Consider the following 18,565-nt stretch of genomic DNA (forward strand, 5'->3'; position numbering starts at 1 on the left):
CGGACTCAGTTTTAATTAATTGTATAATCTTGATCCTTATATTTTAAAGACATACTTATAAAAAAATATGAAATCAATTGGATAATTCATTAGTTACAGTAAATCAAAGAAAATAATCATTTGATAATCATATTCTAAGAGAATTTGTCGTCTTTTTTACGCGTAGAACGGAACTCTAATTTATTGTCAACTTGACATTTAGGTAAACATTGATACCATATGAATCTTAAGATTGCTTGGTTATCTTTTTCTATCACTAAAATCTCTTGTTTAGCCTTTACATTTTCTTTATAAATGGAAGACTCTGAGTTGAACTCATCGGAGCTAGGTACCCAGTCGTACTGGCAACAATCGTACACAAAGGAAATAAGTAATTTTGAGGAGCATGGCGATCCGGGCGATGTCTGGTTCGGCGAAGACAGCGCGTACAGAGTCGTGGACTGGATTTGTAGAAACATTGAGGATAAAAATACAGCTATTATAGATTTAGGTAAGCTAATGAAGGCGTACGTCTACTTCTGCTACAATTTTATAACTTTTAAAACTGTTTTATGTAAGTGGGCTGATTATTCTCTTACTATTGATTTGGGCTCATTACTCTCCAATTTTCATCTAATCAGCCAAATTGCAGCTTTACCTATTTGCTAGAGCGAGACTGCAATCTTTTAATGTATTTTTTTTTTAATTATAAATGGACTTACTCTTGGCCACAGACTAGCCAAAGGCAACGTGGCCTACGATAGAGTGAGCTCATGTCATCCTCATTCTCCATATAGATGGATGTCCGATTGTCTGTAACCCTGTTTAGTGTAAGGCCTGAGTGGACACTTGGAGCGGAGCGATCAGCAGGGCGTGCAGTGGAGTGGGCCAGCGTGCGTCTACAATATCCTATACAGGGTTAACTTAACCCTTCGTATGCTCAGACACGGTTCCGTGCGTGGGAATTTTAATCTATTGTTTTTAGGGTTCGAGGATATATATCAATGGATATATATCAAGATATATATCGGATATATATCCAGCTGGGTTTGACAATATATATCAATGGATATAAATATCCAATATAATATCACTTTTTTAGGGTTCCGTAGTCAACTAGGAACCCTTATAGTTTCGCCATGTCTGTCTGTCCGTCCGTCCGTCCGTCCGTCCGTCCGTCCGCGGATAATCTCAGTAACCGTTAGCACTAGAAAGCTGAAATTTGGTACCAATATGTATATTAGTTAGAAAAAGTGTTCACTTTATATAAATGACAACTGCCGGCGAGTAGATGAGGTGAAATTGAATGTTTAGAAATTTTATATTGTTATATTTATTAGTATATTATCATTACTTATATATTCAGATAGTTAGGTTTATATACGCTACTCATATTATAGTTACAAACTTGTACTTACCATGTCAGATTTGTTAAATGCCAGTTTAGAAAGAGAATTCTTTTCTCTTTCGTCCTCTAGCCAGTACGACTCCTTGAGCGATGCTTCAGATCTGCCAGACTTAAGTGATCGGTTGCACTGCACTTTTCAATCCGCCGTAAAAAACTTTAACGTTGTTCACATTAATGCACAGAGCATTCCTGCTCATTTTCCTGATTTGCTTGCCACGTTTAGCACAAAGAACATTCACGCCATCTTGATCTCCGAAACATGGTTAAAACCATCGCTTCCATCTACCCTCTATCCATTACCGGGTTATCGTTTATTTCGTAATGACAGGACGGGTACTAGGAACGGTGGAAACAACATAGTTCGAGGTGGTGGTGTTGCCATATACATTAGAGGTGATTTTTCTTGTCAAGTGGTTTCTCAATCCCCAACTACCTATTCCAACTCGCCGGAATATTTATTTCTTAATGTCACTTTACATCATAGTAAAGTACTCTTAGGAGTCTTCTACAGCCCTTCCTCTAATGTTAACTTCTTTGACGTTCTCGACAATGAATTAGCAACTCTTGCCCCGCAATTCGATCATTCCGTTGTAATGGGTGATTTCAATACCTGCCTAGTAAAAAACGACCACCGAACTGTGAAGCTTCAGCAACTCGCTACTTCTTTAAATTTTCATATTTTACCTCTTGGCCCCACTCATTTCCCTCACAACGGTCCTCCATCCCTTTTGGATTTAATCTTGACTTCTTCCCCTAATCTTGTATCATTTCATGGCCAATTTAATGCAGCAGCTTTTTCAAACCATGACCTTATTTATGCTTCTTTTAAAATTCGCCCCCCAAACGCCGGCACAAAATAGTTATGCGACGCAATCTTCAGAATGTGGATCGACAGGCGCTTCTCGCTGACCTAAATAAGATATGTTGGAAGGATTTGGAAGAGGCCCCTGACGTAGACTTGAAGATAGATACTTTTAATGGTTTGTTGCTTGCGGCTTTTGACAAACACGCTCCTTTAACACCGATGCGTGTTAAACATCTCCCTGCGCCATGGCTTACCCCGGACATCAAGGAACTGATGGCGAAAAGGAATCGCGCTCGAATAAAGCTTAGACATAAGCCTTCAGAGACCAACCATCAAAATTATGTTAAGCTACGAAACCGCTGCAATAGGGCTTGCAGAGATGCTAGGCGTAGGTACATTTATAAAACAATTGACGAATGTCCCCCCACTAGGTTATGGAGCTTCCTGAAGTCCCTCGGGGTAGGCAAAGCTCCGAATGATTTTGCGAATGTCCCAGACCTTGACAATATTAATCTGCACTTTAGCTCGTCGCCCGTTAATCTTATCCCTGCTACAAAAGAAAAATCTTTAGCTCTTCTAGCTAACTCCCGGCACCCAAACTGTACTACCTTTGAGCTTGGTAATATCTCACCCGAAGAAACACATGCTATTCTCAAGTCACTTAAAACGAAAGCCGTTGGGGAGGATAATCTTAGTTTAGATATGATTATGCTCGTAGCAGACTTTATCTCCCCCATCATATCTCATATTATTAATTTTTCCTTTTCGTCCGGTATGTTTCCTTCTATCTGGAAACTCGCGAGTGTAATTCCTCTCCCAAAAGTCTCCAACCCTTCTTCTATCTCCGAATTTCGTCCTATCTCTATTCTGCCTATTCTCTCCAAGGTTATTGAACACTTTGTTAATCGACGCCTTACTTCACATCTCAACCAAAATAACCTTTTTAATCCACTTCAGTCGGGTTTCCGCCCCGGGCATAGCACAGTCACAGCATTGGTTAAGGTCACTGACGATATTCGTTATAATATTGAAAATAAAAAGGTCACTATCTTGGTTCTTTTGGACTTTAGTAGTGCCTTTAATACGGTGGACTTCGATATACTTCTTGCGTTTCTTAATAATCTTAATTTTTCCCCTATATCTCTGTCCTGGTTCCGTAGCTACCTTTTTGGGAGGCGGCAGCGAGTCCGGATTGATGACAAGGTCTCCGAATGGACTGAACTTTTGGCCGGTGTCCCCCAAGGAGGTGTACTGTCACCATTACTATTTTCCATTTTTATTGATAGCATTACTAAGCGTTTGAAATCCTCGTATCACCTTTATGCGGACGATTTACAAATATATTCAGCGTCAAACCTTGACGACGTCAGTTCTCTAGTAGGCCAAATTAACTCTGACTTGGAAGCAATAAGTGAATGGGCATCATCGTTTGGGCTGAAAGTTAACACCGCAAAGTCGCAAGCAATAATCATTGGTAGTCCTTACTCCATCTCCAAACTGCCTCACCAGGTTCTACCAGATATATTGTTCGAGGGAACTCCGATTCCGTTCTCTTCCACTGTCAAAAACCTCGGTATTGTTATGGACCAAACGCTTTCATGGGACCCTCAAGTCTCCGAAATAAGTCGTAAGATTTTTGCCTCTCTACATTCCCTCAAGCGTCTGCAGAACTTCCTCCCGCATCAGACTAAGGTTATGTTGGCTCAGTCTCTTTTACTTCCTCTTCTCGATTATGCCGATATTTCTTTTCTCGATCTAAGACAGGAACTGCTTGACAAACTTGAACGCCTCCAGAACGTGTGCATAAGATTTATATTCGGGCTAAAGAAATTCGACCATGTTTCCCTCTTTCGCAGTCAACTCAAGTGGCTTCCCATCCGCCGTCGCAGGGATCTGCATATTCTTTCTCTCCTATTTAATGTTCTGTTTAATCCTTCGTCTCCTCTTTATCTTTCACAAAAATTTAAATTTATGGCGGACGGTAGTGGCCATCGTCTACGTTCTAGTTCTAATCTTGCACTGGCAACACCTCATCATAAATCCCGTGCGTATAGTAAATCTTTTGCAGTGCGAGCGGTTCAACTTTGGAATGAGTTGCTTCCGTCCTTAAGGAAATCGCAGTCCGTTGCCTCGCTCAAGGGGCAGTTAAAAAAGCTGTGGCTATCGGAACATGGATGACTTGTTTGTAACTAGTTATAGATACTATATATAAATATATATTTATTTACTATATATATTGTTATATATTCTTTATATTTGATGTACCTTTTATTCCAATTTTATTTTATTATTTTTTGTTTTAGTCTCTTTTATATTTTTATGGGCTTTCCTATAAACTGTTGTACTAAGTGCTATATTTGTCTACCATTCTTCATCACATTTCACCTACTCAAAGGTTAGCTGGAAGAAATCCCTTAAAGGGATAAGTTCGCCTTTGTACTGTCTATCCTGTGTCATATTTGTGTTTTGTGTTTTGTACAATAAAGAGTTTATACATACATACATACATACATATATCAATCACGCCGACAAAGTACAAAAATAAAAAATGAAAAAAAAAATGTTTTATTAGGGTACCCCCCTACATGTAAAGTGGGGGCTGATATTTTTTTTCATTTCAACCCCAACGTGTGATATATTGTTGGATAGGTATTTAAAAATGAATAAGGGTTTACTAAGATCGTTTTTTGATAATATTGATATTTTCGGAAATAATTGCTTCTAAAGGAAAAAAAAGTGCGTCCCCCCCCTCTAACTTTTGAACCATATGGGTTAAAAATATGAAAAAAATCACAAAAGTAGAACTTTATAAAGACTTTCTAGGAAAATTGTTTAGAACTTGATAGGTTCAGTAGTTTTTGAGAAAAATACGGAAAACTACGGAACCCTACACTGAGCGTGGCCCGACACGCTCTTGGCCGGTTTTTATAATTATTGCAATACAAAAATGGTAAAAAAAATGTAACATTGTTAAAAATATAATTTTTATGTGTTTGTTACTCTTTTTCTACTAAATGTTATGTTTTTTAGTAGATATTCCTTATCTAAACTAGTATTCATAAATAATGCAACAAAATAATAATATGCCTTCCATACAAAATGGATATATATCATAAATATCCAATATTTTGATATTTATTATAAATATCGGATATTTTCGAACCCTGATTGTTTTAGATGTCAAGGTCATATTTTCAATGATCAAAATTGACAGGCCGCATACGAGGGGTTAGGGCTTAAGGGTATGAGCTTCAAGTGTTTGACATGCACACCACTCCCACTGCCTGCTGCATGCCCTACTTAATCTTATTACAGAATTCTCTCATTCACTCAAAGGTTAACTGGAAGAAATCCCTCAAAGGGATAAGTTCGCCTTTGTACTGTTCTTTACTGTAATTACTGTGTTTTTTGTTATTAATTGTATAATAAAGAGTTTACTACTACTACTACTATATAAATAAATAAATAAATATATTGGGGACAACCTACACAGATCAACTTAGCTCCAAACTAAGCAAAGCTTGTACTATGGGTGCTAAGCGACAATATACATACTTAAATAGATAAATACATACTTATATACATAGAAAACATCCATGACTCAGGAACAAATATCTGTGCTCATCACACAAATAAATGCCCTTACCGGGATTCGAACCCAGGACCGCGGCTTAGCAGGCAGGGTCACTACCGACTGAGCCAGACCGGTCGTCAAATAAACAAAATTAAGATTTTGAAAAAACCCCTGATATAGTGGACCAATTTTCATGAAACATGGCTAAGAACACTCCCGACTAACTCAGCTTACAAACAAAAAACTAAATCTATATCGGTTCATCGTTCATCCGTTCGGGAGCTACGATGCCACAGACAGACACACAGACAGACACGTCAAACTTATAACACCCCGTCGTTTTTGCGACGGGGATTAAAAAGTACAAGTATAGAAGACTCATTGTCAATGAACTGCATGCGACATTAAGTTCTATTGCGCAGCGAGAAGTTCGTCAAACATTATGGGCCTGCCAAACCGTATAAACGTATAACTATAATAAGAAACGCGAAGTGAGCAGCCCCTAGCCCCGTAGCCGAATGGCATTTCTACGACGCGAAACAAAAACGAAACGCCGCGAAAGGTAGTCTGGCTCTGTCACGCCGATACGCAAGAGCGATAGAGATAGATATCTACAATCGTTTCGTGAACGTTTGTGCCATTCCGCTACGCACCCTGGTCTTATCTAAGTTTTTTCAACTAGTCCGTAGCCAAGCCTGTTATGAACAATAGAGTTTTTTACGGGCTTATTTTATTTATTTAATACATGAATAGCTATACAACGCTGGTGGCCTAGCGGTAAGAACGTGCGACTTTCAATCCGGAGGTCGCGGGTTCGAACCCCGGCTCGTACCAATGAGTTTTTCGGAACTTATGTGCGCAATGTCATTTGATGTTTGCCAGTCGCTTTTCGGTGAAGAAAAACATCGTGAGGAAACCGGACTAATTCCAATAAGGTCTAGTTACCCTTCGGGTTGGAAGGTCAGATGGCAGTCGCTTCCGTAAAACTAGTGCCTACGCCAAATCTTGGGATTAGTTGTCAAAGCGGACCCCAGGCTCCCATGAGCCGTGGCAAATGCCGGGATAACGCAAGGATGATGATGATGATGACATGAACAGATATACAAAAATAACTGAAGACATACATAACATGAACTTGCAACAATGCATTTGTTTATAAATTAAGTATCAGTTTATTTCTGGTGTAACGACACGACGCTCAATTATGGGAATTTTTCAAACCATTTTCTCGGTGAGACAAAGAGACGGAACAGGTAGGATAACGCAAGGAGGATGATGGTTGTCGACTTGCGGAAATTGCCCACTAAAAGCAAAGAGGATTGAATATTATAGAGAGTTACTGTCAAAGTAAAACGTGTAATCACAATGCATAGACTGCCATCCCTCGTCACAAGCTTAAAATTTTTGAACCTCAGTTTTGACAATTTGGCCCATATTCTTAGCTTGATATGTGTTAAAATGTCAAATATTAATATTAGCGCCATCTAGCTGAGCGCACCCCAAAGGTGTAATGCCATCTAGGCCACCGTACCTTTTTCTGTATGGTACTGAGGTACGTTTTTTCTTAGACTTTATCTGTCTATCAGTGGCGACGCGTGAAAATTTTTGTTGGTAAAGCCGGAGAGGTTTTTGAGATCTGTTTTGTATGGTATCTGTTTTGGAGATACTGCAGAATTTTGGAGAACCCGTTGGGAATCGAGTTGTATGGACGCTACGCCACTGCTGTCTATACGGAGTTATATATGACTTTGCTAAGAGTAACTATTATAACCACCAATTACCAAACTAAAGTGGAGTTGGGCGGGACATGTTGCTAGGCAGAGTGATGGTGATGGCAGGTGGACGAAAATGTTAACGGAGTGGTGGCCGCTTACAAATGTTGCATCCGTTGGCTCGTTGGGTCGATGACATCCGGAAAATAGCGGGTCACAACTGGATGAGACTAGCCCAGGACCGGGAAAAGTGGTGTACTAGAAGAGAGGCCTATGCTCAGCAGTGGGCGATAAAGGGCTGATATGATGATGATGAACTAACCACCTGTTCCAGGATGTGGGAACGGCTATTCCCTGTGCGAGCTGGCTCGGGAGGGGTTCACCAGGCTGCTGGGAGTGGACTACTGCCAGGAAGCCATCACCCTCGCCCGGAAGGTGTCCCAGGAGTTCCCCATTATTGACTTTAAGGTATAGGCAGAATGTATTCAAGTCTATTTAGCGTAGCGTGGCGTATCGAGAGGCGAGGGGGGGAGGGGGGGGGGGCATAGCCCCGGGCGGCACATGACAGGGGGCGGCAGAATCGGCAATTAAACACCCATCTTAAATCAACGCACCTCCAACACCTTTGGTGTTTCGGGTGTCCATGGGCGGCGGTGATCGCTTACCATCAGGCGACCTGTCTGCTCGTTTGCCTCCTATCCCATTAAAAAAAAAAAAACTATAACATACATAGAGACAGAGAGACATAGTCGCACTATAAGTGTTCCTTTGTACCTTTTTGTTACGGAACCCTACTAATAAATACAATTTTAAATTATGAGACCAACATTTTTTTAAATGGCGCTGAGAAACGCGCCAATTGTCTGTTTTGTGCTGGCGCCAAATGCATTATTTAATGCAATAATTTATTTATTTGTATTTTTAATGCTCGTTAAACCTTCGTGAGACATATTAAAGTAATTAATGAATCTACGGTTGTACTCACGTTATTATATCGCTATTGCTGCGACATGTTTCGGGCCCATTCGGAGGCCCCTCTTCAGGCGTATAGGAGTTCACGCGGCGGCTAAACTCCGTGAACCCGAAACATGTCCGTATGTATGTATGCGATCCGAATTGGCCCGAAACATGTCGCAGCAATAGCGATATAATAACGTGAGTACAACCGTAGATTCATTAATTATTTAAGTATTTTTAATGTGTTTTTAATTCATTTTTATGTTAGTTAATTTTTCTATTCGTCAACCAGATCTTGGCACTTAAAAAAGGGCGGCAAATTAGAGAAATGTAGGGTAAACAGGCCAGTTGTCTTCATCAAACATCATAACTTCACAAAAATCTTTGTACAACGTTTTTGACTTAGCGCATCGACTTTGTATGAAATTATTTTGCACGACTTGTCAGGCTTGGATCTAGGGAAGAGCGAGTAACGGCGCCATGTCTAAGAGGGGCGCCAAATTTGAACTTCGTCAAGTCCAAGGGGCGCCACATTTGATATTTTCTAGTTTTTGCCCCCCTCGAAAAAAGTCTAGATCCGGTACTGACTCCTGTAGGGGCTGTAGGTAAAATGCATCGTTGTCATTCGTTTTTCAAGTATTAGTAAACATATTTATGCAGGTATATAAAATATTGTAATACCTGGAAGTAGCAATTTCCGCGTTGTGGTGGACATCTCGGAAGAATAAGACTAATTGATTTGAGATCTCCCAAAGAAATAATCACAGATCAAGCAAACGTATCTACTTTTCGTGTCAAATGAACTCAGTAAAATCCACTGAGTAGTCCGTCTTTAATCGCAGCTTGCAGCTTTCGGGCGTCAATTTTTGTAAGTTGAAGTCAACAAAAACATTAAAAATGCCTCATTACGTGTTATTTAATTGCAACAACACTAAAATTATGAACACTTAAGGGCCCGAGACATATTTAAAATCACAGGCAAGTAACAACTTCAGTTCAAAATCTGACACGCTCGGCCCCTATACAAATAGATGAACTTGTTTCTTCTATCTAAAGCTAGTTCTGTGGAAATAATAAACCTGATTTACGTTATACTAATTTTTTTTTTTATACTACGTCGGTGGCAAACAAGCATGCGGTCCGCCTGATGGAAAGCGGGCACCGTAACCTATGAACGCTTGCAACTGAAGGAGTGTCACATGCGCGTTGCCAACCCATTAGAAGCTTGTAGGTACACTCCCTTTTGCTGTGAGCAAAAAAGAGTGTAAGTTCCAAGGAGGGTTCGGGTTGCCGACGACTCAAAGGACAATAGACGGAACAAATTAGTTCCGTAGATGCGTCACCTCACCAGCACACCGCACCCTCGTTGAGCTCTGGCAGCCTTACTCACCACTTCCACTAATAACTTTCCAGGTATTCGACATAACGGAAAACTCGGTCTCCCAACTGGGCACATTCGGGGTTGTACACGACAAAGGAACGTATGACGCGGTCAGTCTTCATCCGGAGAGCGCTAAGGAACGGCGGCAGAAGTATATAGACCAGGTGGCAGCCATGATGGATCCAAAAGGTAAGATAGGTTTTATCATTTCTATGCGATTATTTTGTAAAAAATTGAGTATCATTTCTATGCGATTATTTTGTAAAAAATTGAGTATGACTATTACAGGTGAATAGTTCATAGCATTAAAATATTATCTATTAAAATTATAACTATTTATATAAATATAGATACAAAAACTATAAAATGATTTGTTTTGTATAGTTTGTAGCTGCGCTCTCTCGGAAGGGTCTCCACGGAAGACCAGCGTCCCTTGGCATGAAGCTGCATGAGTGGAGACCTTTTCAGTTACGCTTTAATACAATAATATTTATTATATTAGAGGGATGTCACGAATGTCGCATGTGTCACATTCGCGAATGCGAATGCGAATATTCAGAATGCGAATGTGCGAATGCGAATGCGAATATCGCTGAATTTCATAAAAAACCAAAATAAAAACCAAGCAATCACCAACAACCCGCTAGGTAAAAAATTTAAAATGCTTACTATTGGTCTAAATAAATGCCGAGTACGAACTTCACGCCGTACGAATTTGACCTATCTGCGCATGCGCGAGTCGACAGTCGACAAGTAGCAATTGGAGCGGCCGGCGCGGGCGAGGAACAAGCTGCGACTTGCACACATTCGCATTCGCATCGTTTGAAGCGAATGCGAATGTCAATGCAAATGTTTAAAAGAATGCGAATCATTCGCATATGCGAATGCGAATGCAAATATTCGTAACATCCCTATATTAGTGTTATTAGTTAAGTTTAAATTAAGCGTTTTTGAATAAAGTTCTTCTATTCTATTCTATAAATATTGACACTTTCGCAACCAAGAACCCGCCTGGCACTCGTGAACTTTGCTCAGATGCTGGAGAACTCGCCGGGCGTTCTCGCCATACAAGCGGGCGGTTATTAATTACGACCGGTTTTTGACGTATTGCGCCATTTTTTGATTGGCAGTCAATGTGTTAACAGAAAAAAATACGCTTCCGGCGGGACTCGATCCCGCATTAACCCACAGAATATATAAAAGTACAAGTACAGAAGGCCCACTGCTTTGATGTTCACAAAATGCCGCCTTTTAAATACCTACAAAATTCTAACAAAGAAACGAGCCGCACGTGCGCAGTGTCGGACGATAGGGTTGCCTATGGATTAAAACGAATTAATACTCAGATAAAATGTTATACTATTATATTCAAGTCTTAGGTACTTTCTAGGTATATATATATACACAGTATTTATTTATTTATTTAAACTTTATTGCACAAACAAAGAAACATGTACAAATGGCGGACTTAATGCCAAAAGGCATTCTCTACCAGTCAACCATTGGGTTAAACAGAGACATATATGTTGGCGCAGGAGAAATAATAGCTACCAGAGACATATATAATCGTGTATATATTTTTGTTTAAGTCCCAACATCACAAGCCTCGTTGAACTTTTCCGTGGGACTTAAGAGGATACGATACCGAAGCACGAATTCAAATTTGAGATTTTTAGGTCTTTATCGCCGTCGCGCTGACGGGGGTGGAACCCACAGAGAGGCCCTGTGTGCGTGCGCGCGGCGCACGCACACACCCGCGTCCGCGGCCGGCGCAAGTACTTACTCGCGCTCAAGCGCTTTCTATAGTTGTCTAGTTTCGGACTTCTGCCCCTCTAGCACAACTTGCATGTGACTTGCCTTGTCGCGCGCGAGTCGAGTCCATACTTGAAGTCGCGCTTGATGTATGGACTCGCGCGCGACAAGGCAAGTTGTGCTAAAGGGTCTGATGCATAATGTTTTGGACTCCGTGAAGATATTAAGTGTACTGATTTGACTAAAATGCAAATTTGTAATGTTTTAAGGAATGGTAGAAACAATTCCTTATCTTATACATAATGTGATTATCTTAAAAGATGATTTCTTTTAAGATAGTCACATTGTTAGCGAAATAAAGTTATTCAGTATGTAAAAAGCTAAAACCTTTTCGATTTCAAAGAGAAGCCATATTGTAGGAGTAGGTACGTACAATCAACCAATTAATCTGAATCCTAGGTCATAGGCCAATCTAGACCCTTTCACAGTAAAAGTAAAACTGACTTCTGTAGCAAATAAAGGACGGTGTCGATACGACAGGGTTCTAGAGTGGCCTAGGATTCTACATAATTGGTTGACAGTATCTACGTACCAAAAATGTATGTGAATCTTATTCTTTTTTTTGCACATGTTTGACAGAAGTGACAGCGTAGGAAAATTTAACTAGGTAACAATTTGGTACCTATTATACTTACCAGACACCGGATTATGTTCCAAGGTAATTAGAACTTTTTAGCAGAATTCTAACAAAAAATCTGCCAAAGCATAAGGACCTTTTTCAGATGGAAAGCTACATATGCATCTTATATTTCTAATTTTCTAGGGTTGTGTATACATATTACCTACCTAGCATTAGAAATATAACGTATATAACACTCATTTCATCTACCAACTAAGGGCATCTGTAATCTACATACAAATAAGGCCCGGTTAAAAATCTCGAAATGTTATGTACATTTTATAATTAGATAAGTGTAAATGGGTCAAAAAATTGGGTCCATGTGCAATTGTGCATTAAGTAGGTGCACTTTTCCCAAATTGCTGCATGTATGAAATAAGGCCCATCAGTAACTTAACAAAAAATAAGGTATTTACATACCGAATTAAGCGTAATTGTGTCGCTTAACTTGAAACCTGGATAAATTTCTGCTACAAGGTTAATATATATTTTTTATATATTCAATCTTAAAGCAGAATGGATTTAAGTACCCAAGTTTGAAACTAAGCGACACAATTGATAGTATGTATCTAGGAGATATTTTCTTTACAAAATCGTATTATTCAAGAGCGCTATGATAAACGCACGTCGAAATAAAGTAAAATTTACAATATTTAACGATGAGATTGTGCTCTGTGTGTAATGGTAAACATTAATAATATGAAAAGTAATTGTTTCAGTCAGAGCATCTTCACTCGTCAATTTCGTCTTACTCTTTAGTTGTGAAACATGGGTGACAAAGGACGGTCGCCGGAAGGAAAAGAATAAAAATATACGGATACCTATATATATTATAATATTTATCCCGTAGGACAGCAGGTTACTTCAAAGTACTTTAATTAACTACCTAATTTTAATGTTGTCTTCGGTTCCCGTCGTCGTTCGTCGTTCGTCGAATCCCGGTAAGGGTATTTATTTGTGTGATGAGCACAGATATTTGTTCCTGAGTATGTATTTATCTATTTAAGTATGGTTTTGTATTTATCTATGGGATATGGGTTAAATTGTGGCGTAGGCGAGAGGCTGGCAACCTGTCACTGCAATGTCACAGTTTCGTTTTCTTTCAACCCCTTATTTGCCAAGCGTGGCACTGAAGCTTTAGTAGTTTCATGTGTTCTGCCTACCCCTTTATGGAATACAGGCGTGATTGTATGTATGTATGTTATCTATTTAAGTATGTATTATTTATTTATTTATTAGTAAAAACATGTTTACATGACATTACAGTAAAACCAATGCGTCACGAAACTTAGATAACAAAAAAGAAAAAAAAAACAGTAAGTAAGAACATGAAAAAAAAACAAACAATAAAGTTTAAAACTAAACAATTTATTTGGGCGATGACGTAACAGCGTGGCTCCGTTGCGTCGTTTGCCCCGGTGTAGGATTCGGCAAGTTGCCCCGGAATCGCCGAAAAACCACACCTTTCGGCCAGAAGTCTGCGCTCGCGATGGTGTCCTGCGCTATATCGTCGCCTAGCACCCATAGTACAAGCTTTGCTTAGTTTGGGGCTAAGTTGATCTGTGTAAGGTGTCCCCAATATTTATTTAATTACTTTACCATAATCATAATGTAATAAAATGTGCATTTTTTCGTGGTTACCAACATGCATACCAACCATAAAAATGCTTAACTAATTTGCCAGCTAAATTTAAACCTAGGCTATTTAAACGTATAGAATCTTTATATACTTTTATTATTTAGATCTTATTTATACTTTTCGGCAAAGCATTTTTGTTACCGCAGAATTAAAACGTTGGTAATACTCATTTAATCTACCTACTAAGGGCATATGTAATGTTGCTTGTGCAAACAAGGCCCGGCTATTAAGTTTCGAAATGTTATGTACATTTTATAACTTGATAAGTTTAGTGTAAATGGTTCAAAATTTCGTGCAGTAAGTAAAAAAGTAAGTATTATTAAACAGAAAAACTATGGGTCTTATTTGATGCAGGTATGAAATGGCCCATGCCGCCCATGTGTCCACATGTTCACAACCTTCGATACCCAAGAAGTAGCGTTGCGGAAATAGAGATGGATCGGATATAATCTTCAAAGATGAGCTATCATCAGCGCCAGTATTTGAGTGGTGGCCTCAGAGTGGAAGGCGACCCCGCAAACGCCCAGTACTTATGATACACAATACACATAAACACAATACATTATAATATATATTGCCCCGTAGGACAGCAGGCTACCCCACACTACTTTAATTAAGTACCTAATTTTGTCCCTTTAAACTTAATATGAAATAAAGTCTGCATATCTTGACCACATTGACCTTGACGCACTGCTTGTTAAGACTTGAGCCCCTCTAATTTAGAGTACCATATCCTAAATGCATAGTCCTGAATAAATGTGTTTTAGACGACAGACCGTAGTATAAATACTTATCACAAAAATTGATGATTGAATTCATGAACACAATGTTTACACAAAGTTATAAAACTTAAGAAGCGAGCGATGGGCCTTATTTAGAGAAGTAACTATTTAGGGCATTTTGTGATTCTATGTCTGCGAAGAAAATATACAAAACGGCATGATTGATAAAACTTAGAAGAAATATAAGCACTGGGCCTTATTAAGGGCAGGTACTGGAACAAACTATGTATTACTAAATAAGGCCCATCGTTTTTTTTAATATTTTAAAACATGACTTAAATTATTAATATTATGCCTGTTTTTATTGTGTGTAAATAAGTACATATAATATGACTAATATAACTACTTACCTAATTGGTGTTCGGCAGAATAGTAATAAATAAACAATGATGACCGAATACCAAATTTTCGGCAAAATGGCTGAAAAGACCGAATACCAAATAGTTGCCTAATATTCGTGGAATCTATCGTAAAATACAGCATAACTTTATAATTGTTACTAGTAAACCAATGACGAGAAAAGTTATGCATGTATAAAATAAACTTATACCTGTATGCAATTGTTACGTACCTATACTTATAAAAATATGGACTTAGTATTGCCACAGAATATATAATACAGATTCAAACTTTCACGATTTTTACACATAATAATATTTAAAATTGCAAACGGGACTTAATCGCGTATTTACTATGTTTTAAACACTAACCTCCGACGTTTCAAGGACGGCATTGTCCCCGTGGTCTCGGAGCAGACTGGTCATTTTTGGACCACCAATTTTAAATATGAACATATAATAGTACGTATTTCTAACTAAAAAGTTCGTCAAACACGGTATGTCGATATTTCGACGTAGTATATCGATAACTTTTCACATCACTAGATTATCGACATTAGATGTCGAGTATTTCCCATCACTTTATTTCAGTGTACGTATATAAAAACTTAGCCCCGCCCCTAAATTTGGTGCGATAGGGACAACTGCAGCTCAGGCGCAAAATCCCGCGTAAAAACTGCAAAAATCGAGGTTCCGCTCTCGACTGTTTCCTCCTCCAAAACTTAACCAATCGTTACGAAATTTGGAAATCAGAATGACAAGGAAATTATCTGTGTCGGACCGTTTCGTTTTTTTGGATAATTGATCTCAGTTTTGAATACCACGCCTTTCTTTCTGGCAAATTCAATTAAGCCGTTTTGGCCAACTTTGAGAGGCTCTAATTCCTTTTAAAACAAAAATATCAAAAAAAGCAAAACGGTCCGACACAGATATTGATAATAAAAGTCTGTGTTGAAAAAACCATTGATCTAGCTTCAAAAACCAGAGAGGAAACAGGCGAGAGCGTTTGTATGGAGAAATGAGGGGTATCGTAGCGTCTTAATCAATATTAGATCTGTGTAAGATTGTCCTATTCTATTCATGATGTCTACGTAACTATACATTATTAACCATTCACACGTGGACATCGCATATGAACCTAAAAAAAACGTGCGTAAAGTAACAATAGAAAGTACGAACGTGCGTTCCGTGAGAACGCGCGCTACCCCTGATTATGCCGCGAACTCGCGGCCGCCAGCATGTACTTGTAGCGCGGCGAAAGAATCGCGGAGTGAGCCGGCCCTGATTAACCGCGGACCGGACGGCCGCTCTAAACCAATAGGCTAGTTTCCTATACTTAAAATAAAATATTTTTGCAGTGCACGAAATAAAGCACCACATAATTAGAAGAAAAATATGGACAGTAGTTATGTTTAAACATAATTTCTATTTAATAAGTCAAAGAGAAAGATATAAAGTAAATGAATTGTCCGTGACGTCACTTCTCAGTATTTCATAGTAATTCCATATTAGCAAATCGTTTTGATAGGTATTAAAAAGAAGCTGATTTGACTAGTAGGAAACTAGCCTATTGAGCTACGGGAGCCGTGCTGAACTCTTCGCTTTTTCAATCCTTTTCTTAGGGTACGCCCACGGACGACAAACTTAAAAAAAAAAATCATTTATTTCAGACCTTGAGCCCATATTAAAATACAACACATAACACAAATTAAACTAAACTTACTAACCTTACTAAGCTTTTTTTGTCGCATCTACTCTATGGGCTGGTATGAAAGAAATTATAATTATATAGCTATTGGTGATAGGTTTCGAATGAAATTGGAAAATATCAGTTATACACATAAGAAGAGAACCGTGAAATTGAATATTTAAAAACACGATAAAAGGGGGAGGCAGGTCGCGAGGCAATGTGTTCGCCTAGTACTCCAATGTAGATGTTTCTCAGCCGAGGCAGGCCGATCGATACGTACATGCTGCCTCGGCCGAGGCACCTCTATACTTCGTTTCTTTTAAGATTAGAATTATCTGTCAAACGGGTAAACAAAGAAGCAGTGGTCGTAGACCTTCCTTCTTCGATTTCGGCCGATACCACTGATTTCTTGGAACTTATGTACATAGTATTATAAGTTATAAGTTCCAAGAAATCAGTGGTATCGGCCGAAATCGAAGAAGGAAGGTCTACGACCACTGCTTCTTTGTTTATCCGTTTGACAGATAATTCTAATCTTAAAAGAAACGAAGTATAGCTAGACTGCTCATAACTTTAACTTACACAACTTTCTGACACTTTAATTTTATAATGACCAATGAAAATTTCATTGATACTTGATTAGAGCTCATCCATTAATTACGTCACAACAGTTTCATGATTTTTTAACCCCTCCCCCCCTTGTCACACACTAAACTACCCCCCGCCCTAGTGTGACGTCACATTCAGATTCTTAGTGAAGGTAAAAAAAATCACAAGAACACTTTGAAATTGTCTTAATAACCGCCATCATCATCATCATCATTTCAGCCATTAATCGCCCACTGCTGAGCATAGGCCTCCCTTCGTGTACGCCACTTATCCCGGTCCTGGGCTAATCTCATCCAGAAGTGCCCCGCAGTTTTTCGGATGTCGTCCACCCAACGAGCCAACGGATGCCAGGCGCTTGTTACATCCGATAACGGCCACCATTCGGTCAACATTTTAGTCCACCTGCCATCACTCTGCCTGGCAACATGCCCCGCCCAATTCCATTTTAGTTTGGAAATGACGTCACCCACGTCCCGCACCGCCACATTTCACTATCTGTAATAGGTATTGAGATTGATTGGCGTGAATTGCGTACCAAGCTACGTTATTTTTAAGTAATTTGGGCTGTTAGATTGGTGTTTGTTGGTGAAATTTGTACGGTCAACATTTAAATTGAACACAAACCATTGAAATTGAATTTCATTTAACTTTGCAAATATTTTGTATGTGTAACTGTGTAACATGGAACTCCCCCCCCCCCCCCCCCGTCTAGGTTGTAATTAATGGATGAGCCGTTATCAACCTCGTGTTTTTATTATTTCCAGGTATATTCGTAATAACATCCTGCAACTGGACTGAAGATGAACTCACCACCCATTTTGCCCACCGGTTTAGAGCGAAGTGCGTCATCCCCACCCCCCAGTTCAAGTTTGGGGGGAAAGTGGGAGGGGTCGTGTCGTCTGTCGTGTTTGTACATAAGGATAGTAAATAGATTGGTTACATGTGTACACTAGTTTTATTTTAGAAATACCTAACGGTCAAGCAAAACTTATCACTGAATAAAGAATAAAAACTTTTTACAAAAACCGGCCAAGAGCGTGTCGGGCCACGCTGTGTAGGGTTCCGTAGTTTTTCTCAAAAACTACTGAACCTATCAAGTTCAAAACAATTTTCCTAGAAAGTCTTTATGAAGTTCTACTTTTGTGATTTTTTTCATATTTTTTAAACATATGGTTCAAAAGTTAGAGGGGGGGGGACGCACCTTTTTTTTCCTTTAGGAGCGATTATTTCCGAAAATATTAATATTATCAAAAAACGATC

The 18,565-nt window shown here is 39.1% G+C and overlaps 1 protein-coding gene across 1 annotated transcript; it reads left to right on the plus strand.

The window, feature by feature from the left end:
• The first annotated feature begins 240 nt into the window (after positions 1–240).
• On the plus strand, positions 241–18,250 carry LOC125239455 (EEF1A lysine methyltransferase 2). Its single transcript, XM_048147064.1, has 4 exons — positions 241–490; positions 7,813–7,946; positions 9,849–10,005; positions 18,070–18,250. The coding sequence occupies exons 1-4, from the start codon at positions 295–297 to the stop codon at positions 18,234–18,236; spliced, it is 654 nt and encodes a 217-aa protein (XP_048003021.1). The 5' UTR covers positions 241–294; the 3' UTR covers positions 18,237–18,250.
• Positions 18,251–18,565: the final 315 nt, after the last annotated feature.

This window comes from Leguminivora glycinivorella, chromosome 25 (assembly GCF_023078275.1).
Source record: "Leguminivora glycinivorella isolate SPB_JAAS2020 chromosome 25, LegGlyc_1.1, whole genome shotgun sequence".
Taxonomy (NCBI): Eukaryota; Metazoa; Arthropoda; class Insecta; order Lepidoptera; family Tortricidae; genus Leguminivora; species Leguminivora glycinivorella.